The 23,353-nt window shown below is 43.8% G+C and overlaps 1 protein-coding gene across 1 annotated transcript; it reads right to left on the minus strand.

Moving 5' to 3' along the window:
* Positions 1-1,275: 1,275 nt before the first annotated feature.
* Positions 1,276-22,805, minus strand: LOC147441941 (aspartic proteinase oryzasin-1-like). Its single transcript, XM_086528331.1, has 13 exons — positions 22,402-22,805; positions 22,131-22,191; positions 21,953-22,047; positions 21,674-21,786; positions 21,219-21,387; positions 21,084-21,123; positions 20,898-20,962; positions 3,062-3,175; positions 2,915-2,973; positions 2,392-2,542; positions 2,180-2,299; positions 1,702-1,784; positions 1,276-1,618 (listed from the first exon to the last, which is right to left on the minus strand). Exons 1-13 carry the CDS (start codon positions 22,750-22,752, stop codon positions 1,534-1,536), a joined length of 1,506 nt encoding a protein of 501 aa, XP_086384457.1. The 5' UTR covers positions 22,753-22,805; the 3' UTR covers positions 1,276-1,533.
* Positions 22,806-23,353: the final 548 nt, after the last annotated feature.

Genomic DNA, 23,353 nt, shown 5'->3' on the forward strand with positions numbered 1-23,353 from the left:
GCAGAGTCAACAACTATAAAGTAGTGCATCCCAGCTAACAAGGAGAACAGTCCACTTGCTTGCTGAAGGAGCCAAAGGTGGAGACCATAGCTAGAGTGAGGGCCGTGCCTTCCAAGGTCAATCCAAAACCTTCAAATTGGATCATTACATATTCAACTCTCAATACATGTTTGAAAGATACTGAATGTGCATGGGGATCACATGATGCATTGTATTTTAGAGCCATGCATTAGAGGGAACTTATAGGAGGCAGAGTAGGAGACTTCCACACAGCATCCAAGCGGAAACCGGATGAAGAAGCTTGGTGAAAAGAGGTGAGATGGGCGTCGCTGGTAAACCCCGAACAAACCAACCGCAAACAAGCAACAATCAAAACTGAGACTCCAAACAAACAAACCCAAGCCAACCAAGAAAAGAGGAAAGAAAGCAAAACATTAATGATGAAAACAAAAAGCAAACAAAGCAAACCTTAAAGGACAAGCTTCCACGCACACCCCCATAAGCAAGCCTTAAGGACGCGCGCACACACACACACACACACAGAAAATCTGAAGGCAAGCTTCCATGCACACACCCGCACACACTCAAACCCACACACACCCAAAAGCAAACCATCAGAGGAACACATGCCAACACAAACACAAAATCAAAAACAAAACAAGAACCGAAAAGGAAAGACAAACCCCGAAACTAGCAGGGCACCGACGAACCAGTAGAATCAACATAGGGAAAAACCACCAATCAAGTGCCAGGGGGGAACTAGTGTGGGACCAAGGGCACGAAAGCAGCCTTCTCCAACCACAGAGAATTGTCCTGACGGGCTCCGTGTTGAAGGAAGCAAGGCAGTAGCTGGAGAATCAGGTATGAAGACAGAAGGCTTGAGGGGAGGCAGGCAGCAAGGTAGAATCAGGACGCAGAAGAGGAGGGGAACCAGGCCGCACGGGTAGGGGCGCGTGGAGGGGAAGGGCAGAGGCTACAGAGGGCTGCGAGGGAGCAGCTGTATCCATCGGTAGGGTTCTCTCTCTCTCTCTCTCTCTCTCTCTCACACACACACATTGTAACTCTAAATTCGTGAAAGCCCATCGAATCCATGCGTGTGCTTTGTCTTTAACTAGACAAATAAATTGCGCACGCACGCACGACACACCACACACACACACACACTTATTTGGTCGTTTAAGAGCACATTTCCATTGCACCATGCTCTCTTGTGTAATTTATTCAATTAGTCCAGAAAATTAGGCAAACAAATGCACAAAAATAGAGAGACTTGACAGTTCCAACTACCACCAATTTACCGCATACTCCGGACTTAAAAAAGTTAAGTGTTATAAGTATTATCAACAGTTCCACTCTACTCTTAAGAAAGTGATTTGCTATAATCAAAAACCTTCTTTTGTCCACCATTTGCCGAGGACATTGGTAGGTTCTCTAGGTCACGAGGAGCTTTGTTGAGCTATCTATGAAGCCAGGTAATGCCTATGTACAAGTAGACAAGTATCTGTACAATATTTTGCCCTGTGGGAACCCTCTCTATGCAGCTGTTGCAAAACCAAGTTGGAGGTTCCCATAGTCGAAAACAGTGTGATAAACTCCCATGAAAACATCTCCCAAAATCCTAGAAGTGAAGTGAAAGTTAGACACAGCTCGACAATATTATATACAACACTGACAATTGAGAGCCAGATCCTGATAACCTACCATAAAGGACCTGAAGGTACGTCAAGGCCCATAAATCCACTAATGCATTGTGCTTGGTCGCCTTCTCCAACCTTCAAGATGTACTGCCACATTCAACAGCAAAAGAAAAGAATGAACAGTAGAGCTTGGTCAACCGCAAAAGAAAACAGCCCCCCGGAGGGATGTGCACCTCAAAAAATCTAAATGTACAACGTGAGTTCAAGATAAGCTATATTTTGTTTGATAAAATTTTCAACCTAAAAAATACCCAATGCAGCCTTGAACCTGAGATATTCTGATTTCCGTCAATTTTATGCCTTCCAATTTCTTGAGGTGATTCCCCATGCAATAGATTACCCAAGCCTTCTAAATTACTCATAAATGGTCGTGCAATTTAGAATAATACCCAAGAAAATTTTCATCTCTTACATTCTCATGTCTTGAAGAAATGTGGAGGTTTACAGCACCCAAATGACTATTTTGCATAAACTAAACTTACCTGCTCAGCAGTGAGTTTAAATTGTGTGCCTCCAATTGTAAAAGTGACATCTGGCATTGAATCGACTTGGTCACAGTCTACTGCCGCCTCTCCATTCAAATTTGGCAGGTGCTCACACACCTGATAAAGCCAAAAGTCAAGCTTGTGGAAAACAAAACCACTCTTAAAGATGGGTCTCACCAAAACTGCTCTTTTACACCCAAAAGACTCACATTGTTAAGATAAGATTTGATCGCCTCTGAGGATTGGTTTTTCATGAGTTGATTTTGTGCCCAGATTACTGCCATTTCACACATAGAGCACCCAGCATCTTTGAAACCATTTACACCTTCGGTACCATCCACCACTGATGCCAGGTTTGAACTAATCAACCAAAAAAAGAACAGTCAATGTAAGATTACTACATCACCACTGCATAACAAGCGCAACAATGAGAAATGCCACTAGAAGATATGCAAAACAAGTTGACGCAAAAAACTTGGCGCCCCTTGTGACAAAAATGGATAATAGTAATATGGACAGCCAAGCCTTAATGCTACATTTGCCCTTTATATCATCTTTTCCATGTAAACAACGTAGAAGAGACTATGACTCTGTTCTCCTAAACAAATGTAACTCCCGGTCCTCCACAATAACTATCCACTCTTAACTACCTGTAACGCCTCCAACCCATCAAAAGCCAAAAACCTTCAATGGTAATCTAAACCTAAACTTTGAATCGAAGGAAACATGCACCTGAATTTCTTTGCAGATGAGCACATTCCCAACTGTGTACATATTGTCAAGGGATTCATCTGCATGATTGAAAGATTCAAGTGTTTCAAGCTCTTCTCATATCCATCTGAAAGCTTCACAGTACTTTGTTGCTGAATGACATCAAACCTTTTGAAGCAGCATCTCAATAATTTGATCTCCATATTGGTTGACCATTGTTTTGCATTCCCAACTCATTAATCCTGTTGCTCCAATGGCTTCATTGATAACTGCTACGATCGCCTGTCATCACATAACATAAACCTTCGTGATGTGGGCTACATAAAACATAGAACAGATACACAAAAGCTCTAACTAAACATCGAAAACAGCATGTAAGTTTTTAGCCATAGCTAAAGATAGCATTAAATAGGATACAAATGTAACCAGATGAAAAACGCTGACGTTTTCCCCCCTCTGGAGCTGAAACGATGCTGTTTTTCCCTGCGCAAACGTGTGAAAAACGCTGATGTTCTTCCCCTCCTGCTGCTGAAAAACAGCAAATGTTCTCCTCCTGCTACGGATGAAAATGTTGATGCCTTGCTGCACTCCCGTGCTGAAAAATCAGATGCCAAATCACTCACGATCGTCGAGCAGTCTCGCAATCTGCACGACAGGGAAAGGAAGGCGGTGGCAGGGAGCACGAGAGGAAGGGGAGGAGTTGGTGCAGGCTCGAGACATTGGCTGCAAGCCTCCCTAGTCGTACAAGAAGGATGGATCGATGATATCCAAGTCTCAGGAGAGGAACATTCATGATTGTTCTTTCTTTAGACACGTGTTCCTCTTCCCTACAGGCTCAATCTCGTGTCTCCATTGGTGATAGATTGGTCTTCCTGGTCCCTTGGTATCCAAATTTTGACCTTACTAGCTTCGAGGATAGGTATAAAGTGCCCATATTTCTAATAAAATTATCCTTTCCGGGGCTACCTCCCAAGTTCAGAGTTCCTAGTCTACTCGAGGAGTTTGCATCCATCCTGGTGCACCCTCCAGGAGTCTTATTGGTTTTCACTCACCTATCTCATCCATAAAAGTGGCTATGCTCCCCTTCATGGACTTCTTGGCATAGTCACACGGGATGGGAAACGGGGATGGGAATGGGAATGGGGGATGGCAAAGGTCCAAAATGATTATCCCCTGTGACAAACTTGTCTGTACTATGGGGGATGGGGGAACATGGGACGGGAATATGCTGCCATCCCCCCATCCCCAGGTCTTAAAATGGCCATCCCCTGTAACTATGCTTCTTGGAGATGATTTCTTTCGAGTGGGAGGGTGTGGGTGTAATTCGTTCACATAAAATTTTTGTGTCGGGCCGTCTTAATCAATGTTTCCGATGTCACTTGATGGGACATTCGGTCAAGGATTGCCCTAGGCCTTATCAAAGGTAGACCGTTAGGTCTGAAACCCACCAGAGACACCAAGCAGCAACAGCAGAGACACCATTAGGGTCAACAAACTCCACTGTCAGAGACAGCAACCTCAAGCTAGAGATGACCATACACAGAGACAGGAGAGAGAGAGCCACAGAGACATTGGATGGTCTACGATACCTCCCTCAAAGTATCCTCAATCCATGTGTCTACCTACTCATGTTTTTCCCTCTTGGACCTTGGAGAATGTCTCTTGCTTAATTCACCGCTAGATCCTTATAGGTAGATACTCTTCACAATTTGTCTCCCAAGGCATGGAGTCGACACCTATGATCGGGTATATGTTTCAAACACTGGCAGGTACCAAGAAGAATCTGCATCATACCATACCAGTCTTCCCATTGAGGGATTCTCCCGGTGTTCCTCAATGAGAAACCTAATCTTGATTCTCATCTCCAAGCCACTTCTTTGCCTCCCTCACTGACCGAGAATATGAGGCCGAATTCCCTGAAATAGTGTCCGAAGGGTAGGCTTCACTCTACCAGATGATTGGATTTCCTCTCCTTGCTTATAGTATGGAAACCAAGTCCACATCCTTTCTTGGGATCACTGAGTAGGTATTGTCAGCTTGGATGCAAGGCTTTGTGACATTCCAACTAGAGGACCCGTGGTTTAGTGATTAGCACAAAGAGCAGAGAATGGTTCAGGACAATGATGCAGTCCGGAGAGTCAGCTTGACTTCCCCTTGGGATTCCGATTGGATCACATATCTCCTAGGCATTTCCCCCATACTTTCTTGTTTACCTTTTGAGGAAGGGCGGGGGGGGAGGTTTCCCCCGGATATCATTGTATTATGACTGATTTGTTCTTGTAATTTTCAGTAATGAAAAGCGTCAGTCTTGTTTCTCACAAAAAAAGGGAGCTTTTATATCACAGAGGTAGAGCTTTTATGAGAGGTATTCACGTTCTTCCATAAACCCACACCTAAGCTTTTCTAAGCATTTGTCTTATGCCTTTATACCAATTTTCTCACATTAAGCTAATTCTTATTCCCACGGTTCTAAGCTTTTCAACTAGTAGATCAAAATTTTCTTTACTACCTCTAGAGCTCAAATCTCATCGTCAAGCCTAAATTCTTTTTTTCTTTTTAAATCCATTGATCCTACTACAAGAATACAATCTATCTTGATTCCTCGCCATGGATTCATAATCAAACAATCAACGCTATCCTGGGATACCGTATTGGAAACTTTAGTGGTAATAACTTCACTATCTAGAAGTTCCAATTGAAGCTCCATCTTGTGAAGAGGGTTATGGAGCTTGGTATTATTGGCCTCAGAACCGGCATGAAGAATTTAAAGATCATCTTCAAGGGGCAACTTTATCGTTCCCATGTGTGACCTCAAGAAACCTTTGGTGAACTTCTAGGACGCTTGAGATCATTGATGGCTCAACTAGCAAACTTGAACTCTCATGTTGAAAATGAGGATGCAAGAGCCATCTTGCTCAATGGGGTGGAACTAGGTTCCCCCTCATCAACAAGACACAGCAAGTAGTACCATATGAGGGATGCACCAATGTTGGAGGCTTCATCATATGTGGGTGTTGGTGCCCACTACCGATGGCACCACCTCTCATCTTCAAGAGGATCTCATCGGTGACACTTAGGGGATCTCCTTGCATGCTACAACTTACCCCCCGGGTCTTTGAAAGGTGTTGGAGAAGCCTAGTTGCACCATTTGTGTATCACTCTCGGCAATACTTGCATGTCCAATGGTGCTTTGTATCCTTCTCCACATGTATGGCAAGCAACTCAAAAGCTTCATGCTTATCTTGAGCCATTATGAGAAGACTCGAGAGTCAAGACTCAATAAAGTGTTGGATAAAAGTGGAGGAGAAGAGAGTGGATGATAAAGAAGGGGGTTGGATGGATGATGGAGGAAGAGGAGAGGATGGAGGCTTGCATTGCAAGTAGCCACTTGGAGTGGAGTGGGATAATGGAGACTTGGAGAGGGAGAGGATGCCAATGGAAACTTGGAGTTGGAGAGGACTCGGCTCTTCGGTGGCTTCTCAGATGGGTGTTATCATGCCACGGTCCCTTGTCACCGGTTCCAAGACTCCCAGGATCCAAGTTTGGGCGAAGGCTTCTTTTTCCTTACCGATGTGGTAGAGTTTCTTTGGAGGGATTCCTCTTTTTGACAAAGGGTCTCCGTTTCTAAATGTCCGGATTGAAAGCGCGAAGCAGAAGGTACCGATAGGTGCGCGTCACGATGTAGTGCAGGATTGGAGCAAGAAGCAGGAGGCGGAGTGTAGCAGAGAGGAAGCGCTAGGGATCGAAGCAGGGAGAGAGAGAGAGAGAGAGAGAGAGCTCACGTTTTTGGGGAAAACTCAATCAGTGAGTTTTGGGTTTTCCCACTTTTATTATAAGTGACTTTAAAAAAATGTGTCCAGGTTCAATATGAACCTGGACAAAGTATAAAAATGTATAAAAGGGGTTATTTAGGCCTTTAACCCAACAAACCTCCCACTTAAAAGGCATAAATGACGCCTTTAAGTTAACCAACTCCCACCAGCTGTATGCAATGCTCATGTTGAGCCTTAGCAAGACTCTTGGTGAGAACATCTCCAAAGTTATCATGTGTATGGATCTTAGTCAAGGTGACTAGACCATCCTCCAATACCTGTCGTATGAAGTGGTACCGCACGTCTATGTGTTTGGTACGCGCATGAAACATGGAATTTTTGGCTAAATAGACAGCACTCTGACTATCACAACCCAACACGGGTGTATGAGCAGGCATGCCAAGTTCTTTTGCAAGTCTGCCCAACCAAATGGCCTCTTTTGAAGCCTCTATGGCTGAAATATATTCAGCCTCAGTAGTACTCAATGCCACAATTTTCTATAACCTAGAACACTAAGAGACTGCACCACCAACAATGGCAATACATATCCACTGGTAGATTTCCTCGTATCCATGTCACCTGCCATGTCTGCATCAGAATATCCCTGCAACTTTAAGTCACTTTTGCCATAACAGATACACTTTGATTGTGTACCTTTCAAATATCTCAGAATGCATTTGACAGCTTCCCAATGCACTTTGCCAGGATTCGACATGTATCGACTAACAACTCCCACTGCATAAGCAATGTCGGGATGAGTGGCAACCATAGCATACATAAGAGAACCACAAACTGATGCATAAGGGATTCCCTTCATTGCTTTCAATGCCACCTCATCCTTTGGGCAATTTGCTTTGCTAAGCTTAGTGCATGGAGGTAAAGGTACCCCAAGAGACTGAGCATCAGCCATATTAAATCTGTCAAGTACTTTTGCAATGTACCTTTCTTGAGATAAAAACAGTAATTTCAGCTTTCTATCTCTTTTAATACGCATGCCCAAAATATGCTCTGCATCACCTAAATCCTTCATAGCAAATGCTGAATTTAGCTTACGTTTCAGAGCATCAAGACTAGTCTTATGTTTCCCGGCAAGCAGCATGTCATCAACATAGGGAACAAGTACGATGGGACTACCATCTTCATCCCTTTTCGTATACAAACAATGGTCTGCATGGCTGCGTTTAAAGCCTTGAGACAACATAAAAGTGTCAAACTCTTTATACCACTGTCGTGATGATTGTCTCAAACCATACAGAGCCCTTTTCAGTTTGCATACAAGTTCCTCGCGTGTAGGAACTACAAAACCTTCAGGCTGTTTCATGTATATGTCCTCTTCAATGTCACCATGCAAAAACGTAGTCTTTACATCCATTTGATTCAATTGCAAATCAAGCACCGCAACAAGAGCAAAAAGGACACATAAAGTTGTAAGCTTTACAACAGGAGAAAAGATTTCTTGAAAATCAATTCCTTCTTTCTGTGCATATCCTTTTGCAACCAATCTTGCCTTGTACTTGGGTTTTTGTCAAAAAGTGATGATGTGGCTACCAAGAGCAGAAACCCTGATTTCTGCCAGAAACCCTAAAACCTGCAAACCCTAATTTCTGCCAGAAACCCTGATTCTAGAAACCCTAACCCTAAATGTGGCTGAAACCCTAATTTGGGCGCAAAAATGCCACATGGCAGTAGTACAGATATTCCGGAATTTGCGGCGGAAATTACGGAACAGAAAAGCCAGCTTTTGGCAACGCAAATTGGAGCATGAAAGAGAGAGAGTCCATTGCTTTATTTGAATGAAAGCCCTAAAGAGGGTTTGAGAGAGAAACAAAGTCTGCTTTATTTTTTAAGCTTTTGGGGCTTTGCTTTTGGGCATCCCTTGTAAACTTTAAATAAGTGGTTTAGGGCTCACTCTGCAGAGCATCTGGACGCAGAGTCTGAGAGTGAAACCCTAACCGCTCTCTTGTACTTTGAAGATTGATTAATACATAAAGAAATATCAAAAGGGGCGCCAGTCTTTGGGGCCAATATCTCTAGGCACGGAACTCCGCCGGGCCGGTGCAAATCTATTGTGATCTGTGAATTGTTTTGAAGTGGTTATTTGGTGCTGTCATGATTGATTTTTGACTTGGAGTGTCCAAGTCTGTTACAGTGGTATCAGAGCACGGCCGATTTCTCTTCTACGGGAAATCCAATCCCCATTTTTTTTTTCCGCGGCACCTATGGCTTCACGCAAGGATCAATCGACTCCCTTTGCATCTAGAGATGCGGGCAGGGATCACAACGAAGATTCCGGCAGAGAGTATGGCCCGCCTCGGCCTACTCAGGCAGAGCAAAGAGAGATGAAGCGTCGTCAATTGATTGGCGATGCAACAAAGATAATGCTCAGTTTTGCGAAGGATCCGAAATTGGCAAAATATATGAGCGAGACTTCTTTTCAGGAAGTGCATGCGCAGTGGCAGAAAACCACACCACCACCCCGAAACCCGCTCTCAAGAAACCTTCTGATCACAAGCAATATTCAGAGAAGGAATTAGAAGAGGTGGTTGATGCACGGATTGCTCAGCTTTTTGACGCATAGAAGAAAGCCAAAAAGCACGGCAAAAAGCAGAAGAAAGGCACCGACTTCCCGGGTTATTTGGGTCGTCAATCGACATTTGACAAAGCGAAGAAACCGAAGAAGCGTGTTCACTTTGAAGGAGTACCCAATTCTTCTTCTTCTTCTTCTTCTTCTGATAGTTCTTCTAGCTCTTCAGATTCGAGCGAAGAAGACAGAAAAGGCAAAAAACGAAGCAAGAAACAATGCTTCGGAAAGGCAAGAAAAAGGCAAAGAAGCCTAAATCTCGCCCAGTGACTGACAGTTCTACAGAGGACTCGTCTACAGACACTTCAAACTCCGATGACGGAAAATTTTATGCGAACAAGAAGAATTTTTATAAAGCCAACCAGTACGACTTTCTCGAAGATAAAAGCAAGAAAGTGGACAGTCAATCAAATTTGACACTTTTTCAGGATATTCAGATGCTTTGAAGGCTTTGTCTTTTATACAGCAGTTTGGCATCGCTTTCGCGGGAGGACGCTACTCAGAGCACTCCAAGATTCGGAGAGCTGCCTCTTACTTTAAGGGGAATGCTCGAACTTGGTGGTCCACGCTTCTTTTAAACAAGACTGCACCAGTTAAATGGCTGAAATTTAAGAAGCTTTTTATTTCTTCTTGGTTGACGCAAGAGTATGAACGCGATATACGAGCTGCTTGGAATCATCTTCGGATGACCAAGAGAGATACAATAAATGCTTACTGTGAAAGATTCTGGAGCTCTTTTCTACCCGCCTCTTCATTCAAGAAGATCTCGTTCAAAGAACAGATTGAGCGGTTCACCTTGGGTCTACCTACAGAGATCCGAGATCACTGCTTGGAACAGAAGTCGGCTTCTATTCAGGAGTTGATGAGTCATGCGAAGCGGGGCCTTGCCATTCACTCTGGCAATCTGACCTACCCCACCGATGAGGCCATGACACAACGAGCCGAACAGACTTCTGGGAATGAAAGTACAAAGAGAAAGAGCAACCCAGAGAAGAAGGATGCACAACCCAAGCTTACTCCTCAGGAGCGAGCTCGCTTCATCAAGGAGGGGAAGTGCTTTGGATGCGGGGAACATGGACATATCTCCGCGAAGTGCCCTAAAAGGCACCGAAAGAACAGAATGATAAGGACGACGACAGGCCTGAGAGTTCGAGAGCAGCTAAGGAACGTGGACGAAAAGGCAAGATGAAAACAGGACTGGTTCCAGATTGTGTGGGTACCGATCCCAACACCATGGACGAGAGTACAGAACTTTGCCGAGCTTGGGGCAAAGTGAAAGATCAAGAGGCCCTCATCTTCTTTGATGGATGAGCCAAGGCAACTTCATTTCACCGGAATTGGCGGCGCGGCTCGAGATCACTCCCGATCGGATGGGAAAAGGCTAAGGAACGTGGACGAAAAGGCAAGATGAAAACAGGACTGGTTCCAGATTGTGTGGGTACCGATCCCAACACCATGGACGAGAGTACAGAACTTTGCCGAGCTTGGGGCAAAGTGAAAGATCAAGAAGCCCTGATCTTCTTTGATGGATGAGCCAAGGCAACTTCATTTCACCGGAATTGGCGGCGCGGCTCGAGATCACTCCCAATCGGATGGGACCACTTGCGGAGGCAGTTCTAGCGGCACCCGGCAGGGACGTAGCCATTACACCTGTCATTGGCAAACTTCGGTTGCATTGTCATGGGTATTTGGGGCATGAGGACTTTTCATAATGCCTTTGGAGGGTTGTGATGTTCTCTTAGGAATTCCCTGGTACCACAAGAACAACGCTGTGGTCGATTATCGGGCGAGGAAAGAGACTTTGACTACAGAGAAGGGCAGAACCATTGTACTTGATATTAAACTGAAGGGCGAGTCTGTCCCTATTGTATCGGCTTCGGCCATTTCTAAATTAATGAAATCCAGTCTGTTTGTTTACTCGATCTTTATGAAAGAATTGAGCGATAAGGATAGGACAAATATGTCTAAATTTGATAAAGAACTCCAAGATTTTCTCCACTCTCACACCAATTGCTTCTCAAAGGGCCTACCAGGCGAGTTACCACCTGCTCGTCCTAAAGATCATACCATTGATCTGATACCTGGAAGCACACCACCGAACCGGCCACCTTACCGTGTGAGCAGAGCACAGAATGAAGAGATTATGAACCAAGTGAAAGACCTCTTGGAAAAGGGTCTTGTCCAGCCTAGTACTTCACCGTATTGCTCTCCAGTGTTGTTGGTTTTGAAGAAAGACGGATCTTGGAGAATGTGCATCGATTATAGAGCTCTCAACAAAATCACCATCAAGAACAGATTTCCGATTCCTAGGATCGATGATATACTCGACAGATTACAGGGATCCTCGTGCTTTAGCAGGATTGATCTGAAGAGTGGATATCATCATATCAGAATCGCGTCGGGAGACTTTTGGGTTATTTGAGTTTTTGGTGATGCCTTTTGGCTTAACCAATGCTCCTGCGACATTTAACCGAATGATGGACAGGATTTCTCGAGAGTACAGGCTATTTGTTGGCACTTTCTTTGACGACATCATTATTTTCTCCAAGAATGAGGCAGAACACACAGATCATCTGCTTTAGGTCTTTCAGGCATTACGAGATCACAAGTTAGTGATTATGCAAAGAAAAGTGAATTTTTCCTACCAGAGATACACTTTTTGGGACACATTGTCTCAGCAGCAGCAGTGCAAATGAATCCGGCCAAGATAGAGACTATATGTGATTGGCCCGATTTGAAGAATATCCATGAAGTTAGAAGCTTCTTGGGACTATGTTCGTACTACAGGCGGTTCATTCGAAAGTTTGCAGAGGTTGCTTCCCCTTCGCATATCTTGACACAAAAAGGAGTCCTTTTCTCGTGGGGACCCACAGAGGTGACTGCCTTTCACACATTGAAAGAGAAATTGACTACGGGACCAGTTTTGACTTTTGCAGAAGTCATTTGAAGTATATTGTGATGCTTGTGGTCGTAGTCTGGGTGCGGTCTTAATGCAAGGCCATGTCATTGCTTACGAGAGCCGATTGTTCTCAAGGCCGGAGATGACAGCACGGATTTATGAGAAAGAGCTTTTGGCGGTTATCCATGCTCTTACTTAGTGGCGGCATTACCTACTCGGAGCAGATTTTACTGTCTTTACAGTCCATCAGAGTTTGCCGCTACTTCTTGTCACAGAAGCAGCTTTCGAAAAGCAAATGCGGTGGGCGAACATCTTGTCACAGTTTCACTTCCACATTGTCCATGTGCAAGGACAAAAGAATGTGGTGGCAGATGCTTTGTCTCGAAAACCGTTGGTTCTGGCTATTTCCGCGATACATCATAGGAGCTTCGAGGATATGGTCGACCAGTATGCCACAGATACAGATTTTGCACATATTTTCACACGAATACGGGATGGGGAGACAGTAGCGGGATACTCCATTCGGGAAGGCTACTTGATGAGAAAAACCATGTTGTGCGTTACAAAGCCGTTGCGAGAAAAGGTTATGACTAAATGCCACTGTCCACCTTTTACGGGTCACCGCGGCATTGCTACCACCATGAAAGGGGTAGAGAGATACTTCTTTTGGCCGAGACTCAAAAAGAATGTGGTAGAGTTTGTGCGCAGTTGCTTAGTATGCCAAAAGGTCAAGTTTGAAAGGCATAAAGCACAAGGATTGTTACAACCTTTGCCCATACCCACCCGGCCCTGGGAAAGTATTGCAATGATTTCATTTTTGATCTCCCGAGAACACAGAGTGGTCACGATGGCATCTGAACTGTTATTGACAGATTTAGCAAACAGGCTCATTTCATTCCAGTGAAGAAAACAATCAAGCCGGATCACTTAGCGAGACTGTTTGTGGCCCAGATCTTCAGATTACATGGCATGCCTGAGACGATTGGCTCCGACAGAGACCCCAGATTTACGAGTTTGTTTTGGAAGGCAATTTGGGAGAACATTGGCACGCGGTTGCAGTTCTCGTCATCGTTCCACCCGCAAACTAATGGGCAATCTGAGATTGCAAATTCAGTGGTTCTAGATTTATTGAAGTCTTATATCTCGGATCAGAAGACTCAATGGGAAAAGTACCTACCTTTTGTGGATTTTGCCTACAATAACACGATACACTCTTCGACGGGGAAGGCGCCATTTGAGATTGTTGAAGGTGCTACGAAGGTTCCACCCTTCCTAAGCACGAAAGATAAGATTTTTGAAGCGGATGAATATACGCGAGACTTAGATACGGCTTTTGCCAAGGTTTCGAGACTTTGCAGAAGTCTCAAGAACGACACAAAAACGCAGCAGTCGCGATCGTCGCGACTTGAAACTGAAGGAGGATGATTGGCTTCTCTTACGTTTTGAGAAGGCACACCTGAGAAAGAAAAAGAGAAAGGAGTTTTTCCAAAGCTTAGTATGCGATACTACGGACCTTTCCAAATCCCTGAAAAGATAAATGATGTCTCCTTCCGACTAAAACTGGCAGATACTTGGAGGATTCACAATGCATTTCATGTGAGTCTCTTGAAACCTTTTAAAGGTGATGTGCCTGATGATGGGGAGCCTGATGAGCAATCGGAAGTGGAAGAAAACGAGGAGATCCTTGTTCCTGAACAAATTTTGGCACATAAGGATACGAAGAATAAAGGTAAAGTCCGAAGGCGGTTCTTGGTTAAGTTCAAGAACTTTCCTGCATTGGATGCAAAGTGGATGGAGGAGGAGGACCTAGCAGATACTCCTCAGATTGTGAAACTTTACCTCGATGCTTTTGGTTTAGCATAGTCTACTCCAAATGGAACCCAGAATTCAGCTTGGCCGGAGATCTGGTGCAGTGGGATGCACAAGAGAAGAGTCACTCCGCTCCTTTGTCAACAAATGCCTTGATTTAGATAATAGAGTCATTGATGTCTCTTTGAGCTTCAAGGATACTGAAAGCTGACAATATTCTGCTATATGACTTTATGAAATGGAATTCCTGATTATGATACAGATTTGTTCTTGACTTCTTTTAAGTGCAGAAACTAATAGACGAAATGACTGCAGCATTTTGGTCTAATTGATGTTGAATAGACATGGTTGCAATAGGGGTTGGTCAATCGGACATCAATGAGGTCCCGATTGGATCTAGATGCGATTGCTAGCTACATTGCCGATAAATCATGGTCTAAGATCCGAACGAATGTTGAATGTCATGTGATGTGATGTCTAGTGATGTCCTGTGATGTCGTGTGATGTGACTATCGATTGGTACATGTGCTAGATGTGTGTTCCTAGTACGTAGGTACTAATAGTCAGTGTTTGCTAAGACGGTTTATGGCCTCTGTTTGTTTTGCAGGTGTAATCGAGGGCGATTACAATGCTTTCAAGAGGGGAGTATGTCAAAAAGTGATGACGTGGCTACCAAGAGCAGAAACCTTGATTTCTGCCAGAAACCCTAATTCTGGAAACCCTAACCCTAAATGTGGTTGAAACCCTAATTCCGGCAACAAAAATGCCACATGGCAGTAGTAAGGGTATTCCGGGATTTGCGGCGAAAATTACGGAACAGAAAAGCAAGCATTTGGCGACGCAAATTGGAGCATGAAAGAGAGAGAGAGTCCATTGCTTTATTTGAATGAAAGCCCTAAAGAGAGTTTGAGAGAGAAACAGAGTCTGCTTTATTTTTGAAGCTTTTGGGGCTCTGCTTTTGAGCATCCCTTGTAAACTTTTTAGGGCTCGCTCTGCAGAGCATCTGGATGCAGAGTCTGAGAGTGAAACCCTAACCGCTCTCTTGTACTTTGAAAATTGATTATTACATAAAGAAATACCGAAAGGGGTGCCAGTCTTTGGGGCCAATATCTCTAGGCACGGAACTCCGCCGGGCCAGTGCAAATCTATTGTGATCTGTGAATTGTTTTGAAGTGGTTATTTGGTGCTGTCGTGATTGATTTTTGACTTGGAGTGTCCAAGTCTGTTACAGTTTTTCATCCACTATCTTAATCTTGTATACCCACTTGTTAGGAAGAACCTTTCTCCCTTTAGGCAATGACACGAGATCCCAAGTATCATTTGCATACAAGGATTTCATTTCCTCTTGCATCGCAAGCTCCCACTTACTGCTTGACTCACATGATTTGGCCTCTTTATATGTAAGAGGTTCACCCTCATCTGTCAACATTACATGATCCAAAGAGGGGTGAAATCTCTGCGGTTGCCTTCTCAAACGAGTTGACCTGCGTACCCAATGATTTACATTCTCAGGCAACAGTTCTACATCATAAGGCAACTCATTTTCAGCTCTATCATGCTGCTGAAAATCATTTTCAGCCAATTCAGGTGGCTGTCCATCCTCATTAGGAGGATCAAAATCATGTCCTACCTCTTCTAACTCAAGGTTAACCGGCTGATTATCAATTTCAGCTTGCGGTAATGCATCATGAGGCTCTTTTTCAACATCAATGGGTGGCACGTAAGGCTGAAATCTGACTGTTTTTTTGTCAGCATCAAATTTTGTAGCATTCTTTAGCAATTTTGCCTCATTGAACACTACATCTCGACTGCATATTACCTTTCTAAATTGTGGTAACCACACTCTATAGCCCATTTCACCTTCTTCCCCATAACCTAGGAAGACTCCTTTAATGAACTTCATTGTTCTCAAGTCATTGCGTACATGAACAAAAGCTTCGCAGCCAAATACTCTCAAATGATCATAAGAGGCAGGTTTGCCAGACCAAACCTCCTCTGGAATGTCATTTTTTAGCGTACTATTAGGAAAGCGATTGCAAATATGAACTGCAGTTTTCAATGCCTCTTCCCAAAACTCTTGGGAAAGATTAGCGGTGGACAACATGCAACGCACTCTCTCGCATAAAGTACGATTATACCTCTCAGCCACACCATTAGAAGACGGATTATAAGGGACTGTCAACTCCCTTTTAATCCCATTTTCATCACAAAAACGCTGAAATTCAACAGATACATACTCTCCTCCATTATCAGATCTGAGACATTTAAGCTTAGTACTCTTTTGCGTAGTGACAAAAGCATGAAACTTCTTAAAAGCATTAAAAGTCTCGCTCATACTTTTCAACAAATGCACCCATCCTTTCCTAGTACAGTCATCAATGAATGTAACAAAATACAATGTACCACCAAAAGACTTAACAGGCATAGTGCATACATCGGAGTGAATAAGATCAAGAGGATTAGCTTTGCGAGAGACACCAAAGTAATAAGAGATTTCTTTTGCTTTCCATAAAGACAATCGTTACAAAAATCCAAGTTTTTGCCTTTTACATCAACCCTCTTCAGAGAGAAAAGCACATCAATACCCTTTTGGCTCATATGGCTAAGTCTCTTATGCCACAATCCCGTGTGTGAAGCAACTTCAGCAACAGCAAGAAACTTGCCAGGCAAAGCTTTGCATCGAAGATAGTACAAAGTACCTCTTTTAGACCCTTTTGCAACAAGCATAGAGCTCTTAAGCAACTTCCATGAACCCCCAGCAAAGATGGTAGTATAACCATGTGCATCTAACTGGCCAACAGATAGCAAACTTTTCTTAATGCCTGGTACAAACCTGACATCATTTAACACAAGCTCTTGACCATTGTTAAGAGCCAAACGCAAGTACCCATTCCCTCAATATTGCAAGCAAAATTATCACCAAGGTACACCTTGCCATAATTGCCTGCAGCATATGTAGCAAAACACTCCAAAGATGGAGTCACATGGAATGAAGCACCAGAATCCACTATCCATGACTGGGATAGGCCATCATTAGCACTGAGCAATGCATCAATGACATCTTTCTCCGAGATAAGCATGTCTTCTGCATTAGCTATCACCAAATCAGAGGGGCATGAAGCCGCAACCAAGATTTCCTCAACGTCTGACAACTCCTCAATGACCACACTAGAGGATACATTTACATTCTCACCATCCCTAGAGGAAACTCACCTGCTGATTTTTCCCCTTTCTTCTCATCTTTCTTCTTATCTTGCACTTCTTCCTTTCCTGCTCTTTCTTGAAATACCTGCAAATCGGGTTTCTTGTGACCCTTTCTGCCACATTGATAACAAGTGACATCCTTATCCTTTGTCTTGCTCTTACTTCTATTTTCAATCCTGTTGCCCGCATCACGCTTTTGATTTCTACCTCTTACATTGTAGGCAGAACTGCCACCTTCATTGAGAATAGACCGTCATACGTGAGGGTTGGACTGTTGCTCAAGGAGACAACTAGGGTTTCCCAAGTATCTAGCAATGTCATAAGCAAGAAAATAGCTTTCAACTTATCATCAAATTGTTGAAGTCAACTGTCTTGCAACTAACTCAATACACCTGTAAAAGCACTCAAATGCTCAGAAGCTGACTTCGAGTCATCAAGCTACATATTCACCAACTTTCGCATCAAATGCACCTAGTTCACACGCGTGGTGTTTTCATAATTGGACTTTAGCTTTTGCCATATTGCATAAGCAGAGTCCAAACGCTTGATGTCCGTCAAAATGTCATCATTGATAGCCATTTTGATGTAGGCCATAGCCTTCTTATTCAACCTGGCCCACTCTTCGTAAGACAAACCTGGCGGCTTATTCTCTTCCAGTGCATCTTCACAATCCTTTAAGAAAAGGATACCTTGAGGCTTGCATGCGTTCTTGCCAGAGGTCGAAACCTTGACCATCGAACCGTTTGATTTCCATCAAACTTTTAGTGTAAAATGCGGAAGAGGAAGAAGCCATTTTAATTCAACCACAAGTGTGTATACAAGAGAGATACAATAGGCTGAAAATTTCAGCAAATAGGAGCAACCACAAGACTTTGCATACAATAGACCACAATTTCTTTACATGTAACTGTCCAAATCTGAAATTTCAGCTGAAAAGTGCAATTTCAAGCACCTATACTCAGCTTTTCACTCAATTTGTCGCGACAAATATCAATACATGTGATCCCACAACTTTGGTACACCTGCGTATTGCTGTTTTGACCAGTTATAACCTGTAAATCACCTGTTTTGACCTAAAAACAGCCTGTTTTGGGCTGTTTTGGTGAGGTTTTCGACTCCGGAAGCAAGGGGCTTCGCAATGGAAGCGCGGGAGAGCAATTTTAACTCGTTGTCCAGCAGACTACGCAGGATTGTTTAGAAACCCTAGGGCTCTGATACCAGTTGAAAGCGCGAAGCAGAAGGTACCGGTAGGTGCGCGTCGCGATGTAGTGCAGGATTGGGGCAAGAAGCAAGAGGCGGAGTGCAGCAGAGAGGAAGCACTAGGGATCGAAGCAGGGAGAGAGAGAGAGAGAGAGAGAGAGAGAGAGAGAGAGAGAGAGCTAACGTTTTTGGAAAAAACTCAATCAATGAGTTTTGGGTTTTCTCACTTTTATTATAAGTGACTTTAAAAAAATGTGTCCAGGTTCAATATGAACCTCGACAAAGTATAAAAATGTACAAAAAGGGATTATTTAGGCCTTTAACCCAACACGGATCAGTGCTTGGGCTGCCAAGCTTTTGGTCATTTGGCTCATGATTGCCCTCGGCTACCTCGTCAACGCCATGGGACCTTTGCTCAACACCCTCAAAGACAGAGATCTTCTGAGCAACAGATTCCCCCCTGTGCAGGCCCAAACTGCACCACGTGTCTCTCTCCGGTGATGTGGATGTTCTCTTTGTGCAAGAGCACAAGCTTTCCCTGGATGATACAATGTCCTGTGGGAAGATTCTCCCTAGCACCTCCCATACTTTTTGGGAACCTGCTACTTGCATCATGTCGCGCAATGTTAGGGTTGCGACGTACGTCAAGCCCAGATGGCTTTCTTGTGTCCATGGCCATGGGACTCTTGTGACAAGCAGGTGGGCAAGCGATGCCTCAAGTTGTCTTTTTATAGCTTCGGACACTTTCCCATCAACAAAGTCATCAACGAAGTTTCTATGCAGCACAGACTTCCTCCTTCATGGACTATGCATAATGTTTTTCATGTGTCATGGCTAAAGCTATACACCGGACCTCAAATCATAGACATCCCAAATGAGCAGCAGCCCGAGGTCCTAGATAAAGCAGAAGTCATTGAACTGAGCAGATTTTTCTACACCAATGGAAGCATGGTTCTGGAAAACGGCAGAGGCAGTTCCTCACCAAGTTCCAAGACCATGGCACACATGAGGCGGTTTGGCTTGCCCAAGATTTCTTCTTGAAATTTCCCCAATTGTTGGCAGACTATTTGGACGCCATGCAGTTACCACCAATTCAAGCAGAAGGGAATGCCACATGCACCACCTCTCGATGCACGGTGACGCTCTCACACTGGCGCCTAAGCACAACAGCAGTTTCCTGCAATTTTCCCACATGAGCATTTTTAGGGTTTTCCCGCAGTTGTCGTACGCCACTCATGAGAGTCTCCGAGTCAGCTACATAGCATATGCATTTAACAACAAGTTTCGGAACTCAATTTCGAGTCCGAACAAGCAAGTTAGAGCATTTTCGAAAACCATTAAAACTGCATTAAAATCATAGGCTAAATTAAATCAATTATTGGAAGACAAACTTAAGTAAGTCAACCAAATTGATTTATGCATATAAAAGAAAACCTAAGCCTATGCATTTTCTCATGATTCATCAAGCAGAAGTGTGTTTCCACTTCATCAGCCTCACGTGAAGAAGCAGCCCGTGCTTCGCCCACCCGCAGTCAACAGTCTCATGCTCCGCGCACACGCAGATTTCAGCCTAAAGTGCATCAGCGTTTTTGCAGATTTTAGCCAGAAAACGCAACTGCGTTTTCAGCAGTGTAAAGCATACATAATCAAGCATTCGCATGTTAGGTAACCCAAGGGTTACCGTGTACATCTCTATCTCATTCTCTCGCATTCTCACAGTCTTATTCCGCACAGCAGAACACTCTGCGTTTTCACATTGTGTTCACAGCAGTCAAGTGGGCACCCGCCAGTGAAGAAGAAGTAGCACAGGCGATGTGTTAAGTATTTGTTTCTGTTTTTTGCAGAGGTGCTCTCGTCTTTCATATGCAAACAGGCCACGGCTATGCATGGTCTTAGGTTTCCTTTGCCCGCTGGTGAGCAGTAGGAGTTACTTGATTCTGGGTATGTTGATGATACGATGCTTTTTACTGCTTGAGGCCTCTCTAGACCGTATTCGTGGCTTGATAGACCGATTTTGCACAACTAGTGGTGCTCGTGTCAATTGGAATAAGTCTTCTGGTATTCTGATTGGCACAGATGCACGATGCACATGGGGTGTGGATGATGGATTCACCTGGTTAAAGCTTGGGCAAACATGTAGATACTGGGCTTTCAGATTGGCCTTGAGATCACTCTTGAGCAACAGTTCACTCTGGTGCTTGATTCTATCCGCAAGAGCTCAATCATTGTCTTTCTCTTGTAGACCGAGCTCTTGTGGTGAATCAGGTTTTGCTAGCCACCACTTGGTATATCGCTTCATGCTGGATGCTACACCTGGGAGTGGCCTCTTGTCTCAGGCACCTTGTGCGCAACTATCTATGGTTTGGTTCAGATGGCACTCGGGACACCCGAGCAAGAGTGGCATGGCACTCGGGACACCCGATCACTTGGGCACCAAAGACCCCTTCAACAAGCTGCAGAACTTTTGCAATAATTACAAGAAATATGATAATAATTTACCGTTGGACCAGCCAAAAGAGAAGTCCCAGAATCGGCAATAGCTGCACAGCCATCCGCGCAGAAGCCTAACGACATTAAAACAGTAAAGCCTTATCAATATTTATGTCTGACCCCATGCATAATAAAGTGTGATGGCATGCAACATCTGCAAAATCAATTCGATAAAGATCCACAAATTATATCTACCTGTACTCTCCCCATCCACAAGGACATCTCCCATGTCAAACTGCAGAGCAAAAGCACGTGTGACTTGATGAAGAGCCAAATATCAACCTTACTACGTGTAAATACCAACCTTACTAAGTGTATTTCAATACAAACCTGCCAATAACCCTTGCGTGAGACAGGCACATAGGTGTGGTTTCCAATAAAATGATCTGGATCCATGCCACCAAAGATAATTTCCCCTCCAATGTCGTCATCAGCATTTCTGTTGAGCCAGAAAGAGAACACTGGCTCCGAGACAAGCTCCTGGTCTAGCATGTTGTACCTGAGTGAAAAGAACATAGCTTGGGAACAGTGCTGGGGAAAAATGTTTCTCAGCTTACAATCATGCCTCTTGAAAATATAATAATGCCGGTTAGGAGCAAAAGAAAAAGAAAAAAATATCCCTGAAAATTTGAGAAAAATATTGTAAAAGTTTGATTAAAAAAAATTATGAATTTTCCTCTTCAAACTAGCATAGAATATGGTTAAAAAAATGTGTTTTCCGGAACACTGCTTGCAAAACAGTAATTTTTTCATGGAACAAAATGGGGCTAGTTTGCAAACTTTACCAAACTGGAGTGACATTATCCACTGCAATTTCCTGGAAACCAAGCCCCAGTATACCATCGAATTTTGCGAGCATAAAGGTCAGACCCGGCTCTTTCGTTGCTTCCATGAATTTCTGCAATGAGAGATAGTTTACATCATAATGACACAAGCCAAAAGAGATCCCTCCATGAAGGAACCAAGCCCACAGCTCCAATGACGGCATCTATGCATGTGTGCATGCCCACATAGCTATATTGCCAAAACAATCAGAAAAATAGGCAACAATTCCCTACTCATACCTGATTCGTGACCCCGAGGTCACCCACAGTAACAGTATCCTCGGCCAAAACACCATAAACTGCTCCTGTCCCGTATCGAATGTTGCACTCCGAACCTGCAACACATTATACAGAATCTCTTGAGACAATCCTCATCATGATGACAAGAACTTAAGCAAAGAGCACCTCGGATACGTACCATCAGCCTTGTATGATGATGACTGGCTTCCCTTAAACTTGGGATGAAGATAGCAAGCTAACTGCAAAATTGGTTACAAATTAGATGAGTCAGATAATGTTAAAACTAAGCAAAAAAGATTTGTAAACAGGAGTAATCAGGCTGAGTAAAAAAATGCATGTGTTGTTCCATTTGCATTGGTGATTCCTTTGTAAATGATCAAGAAAGTGTGCCACAACAGGAGAGATTGTTGTAATCCTATATGTCTTTGAGTGGCTCATGTGGAACGTACCGAAAGTCGGCACTTCGAGGATGGAACCCATAGGTTGGAGCTACCGGTGTCAAACACAACTGTAAAAACCTGTGGGGGAGTACCAATACCAATTTCTCCATAGTACTGTGCATCAAGATAATTTTTCAGTTCAACTGCATCACTATAGCGACGACGCTGCTGGGCATCTCCAAGGTTGCGAAGCTCGCTGTTGCGATCATGAAGGCGAAGACGAGCGGACCGAAGGGTCTCCTGGTCGATTGGCTGCTTCTTGAGGGTGATCCTGTTGAGCCTCTGTGAAGCTAGAGAGGGGGTTGCGAGGATGAGGAAGAGGGCACAGCAGAGGAGGAGAAGCTTGTGCGAGCGCGCCATCGCTCAAGACTCTCGTTCGAAGATGGAAGAAGAGGTTGCTTTCTAAATCTATATACTATATATTGTTAGAGGTGCTGTTTAACGTTTTCTTGTCGTAGTGGTTTATACTGACATAAATGGTGACTTTCGGATTTTATTATGGAGAATCTTCTAGGATTCCCACATCAATCACATCAAATCAACTATTAAAAGTTAAATGGGAAACAAGTTTCGAACTCTCGCAGCCTGAGCAGGAGTACAGAGTCGTACGAGATAACCATCAAACCAGGCAGTCACAGGTGATGCAGAGAGCCCAATCTTAATATAAAAACATAAACCATCGGCCAATCTGCTCTCAGGTCGTCGCTTTCCTCAGCCTGCTCCTCCTTCACTCCAGCAGCAACGACACCAGATGCGTGGTGGCGATGCCCAGCACTTGATGGCCACGGCCCACCCTTGCACGCTCAGCCGCCAACTGATCCTGACCTTTTGCCTTTCCTCTCTAGAAAACAATGAGTATCCCCTCAAGATTCCCGCTATTTCGACATTTTTCACAATTGAGGGCACATACTTTTAGTTGCATATTTACGTAATCCTCAATTTTATACTACATATTTATTAT

Source organism: Adiantum capillus-veneris, chromosome 14, assembly GCF_014529385.1.
Source record: "Adiantum capillus-veneris isolate H3 chromosome 14, ASM1452938v2, whole genome shotgun sequence".
Classification (NCBI taxonomy): Eukaryota; Viridiplantae; Streptophyta; class Polypodiopsida; order Polypodiales; family Pteridaceae; genus Adiantum; species Adiantum capillus-veneris.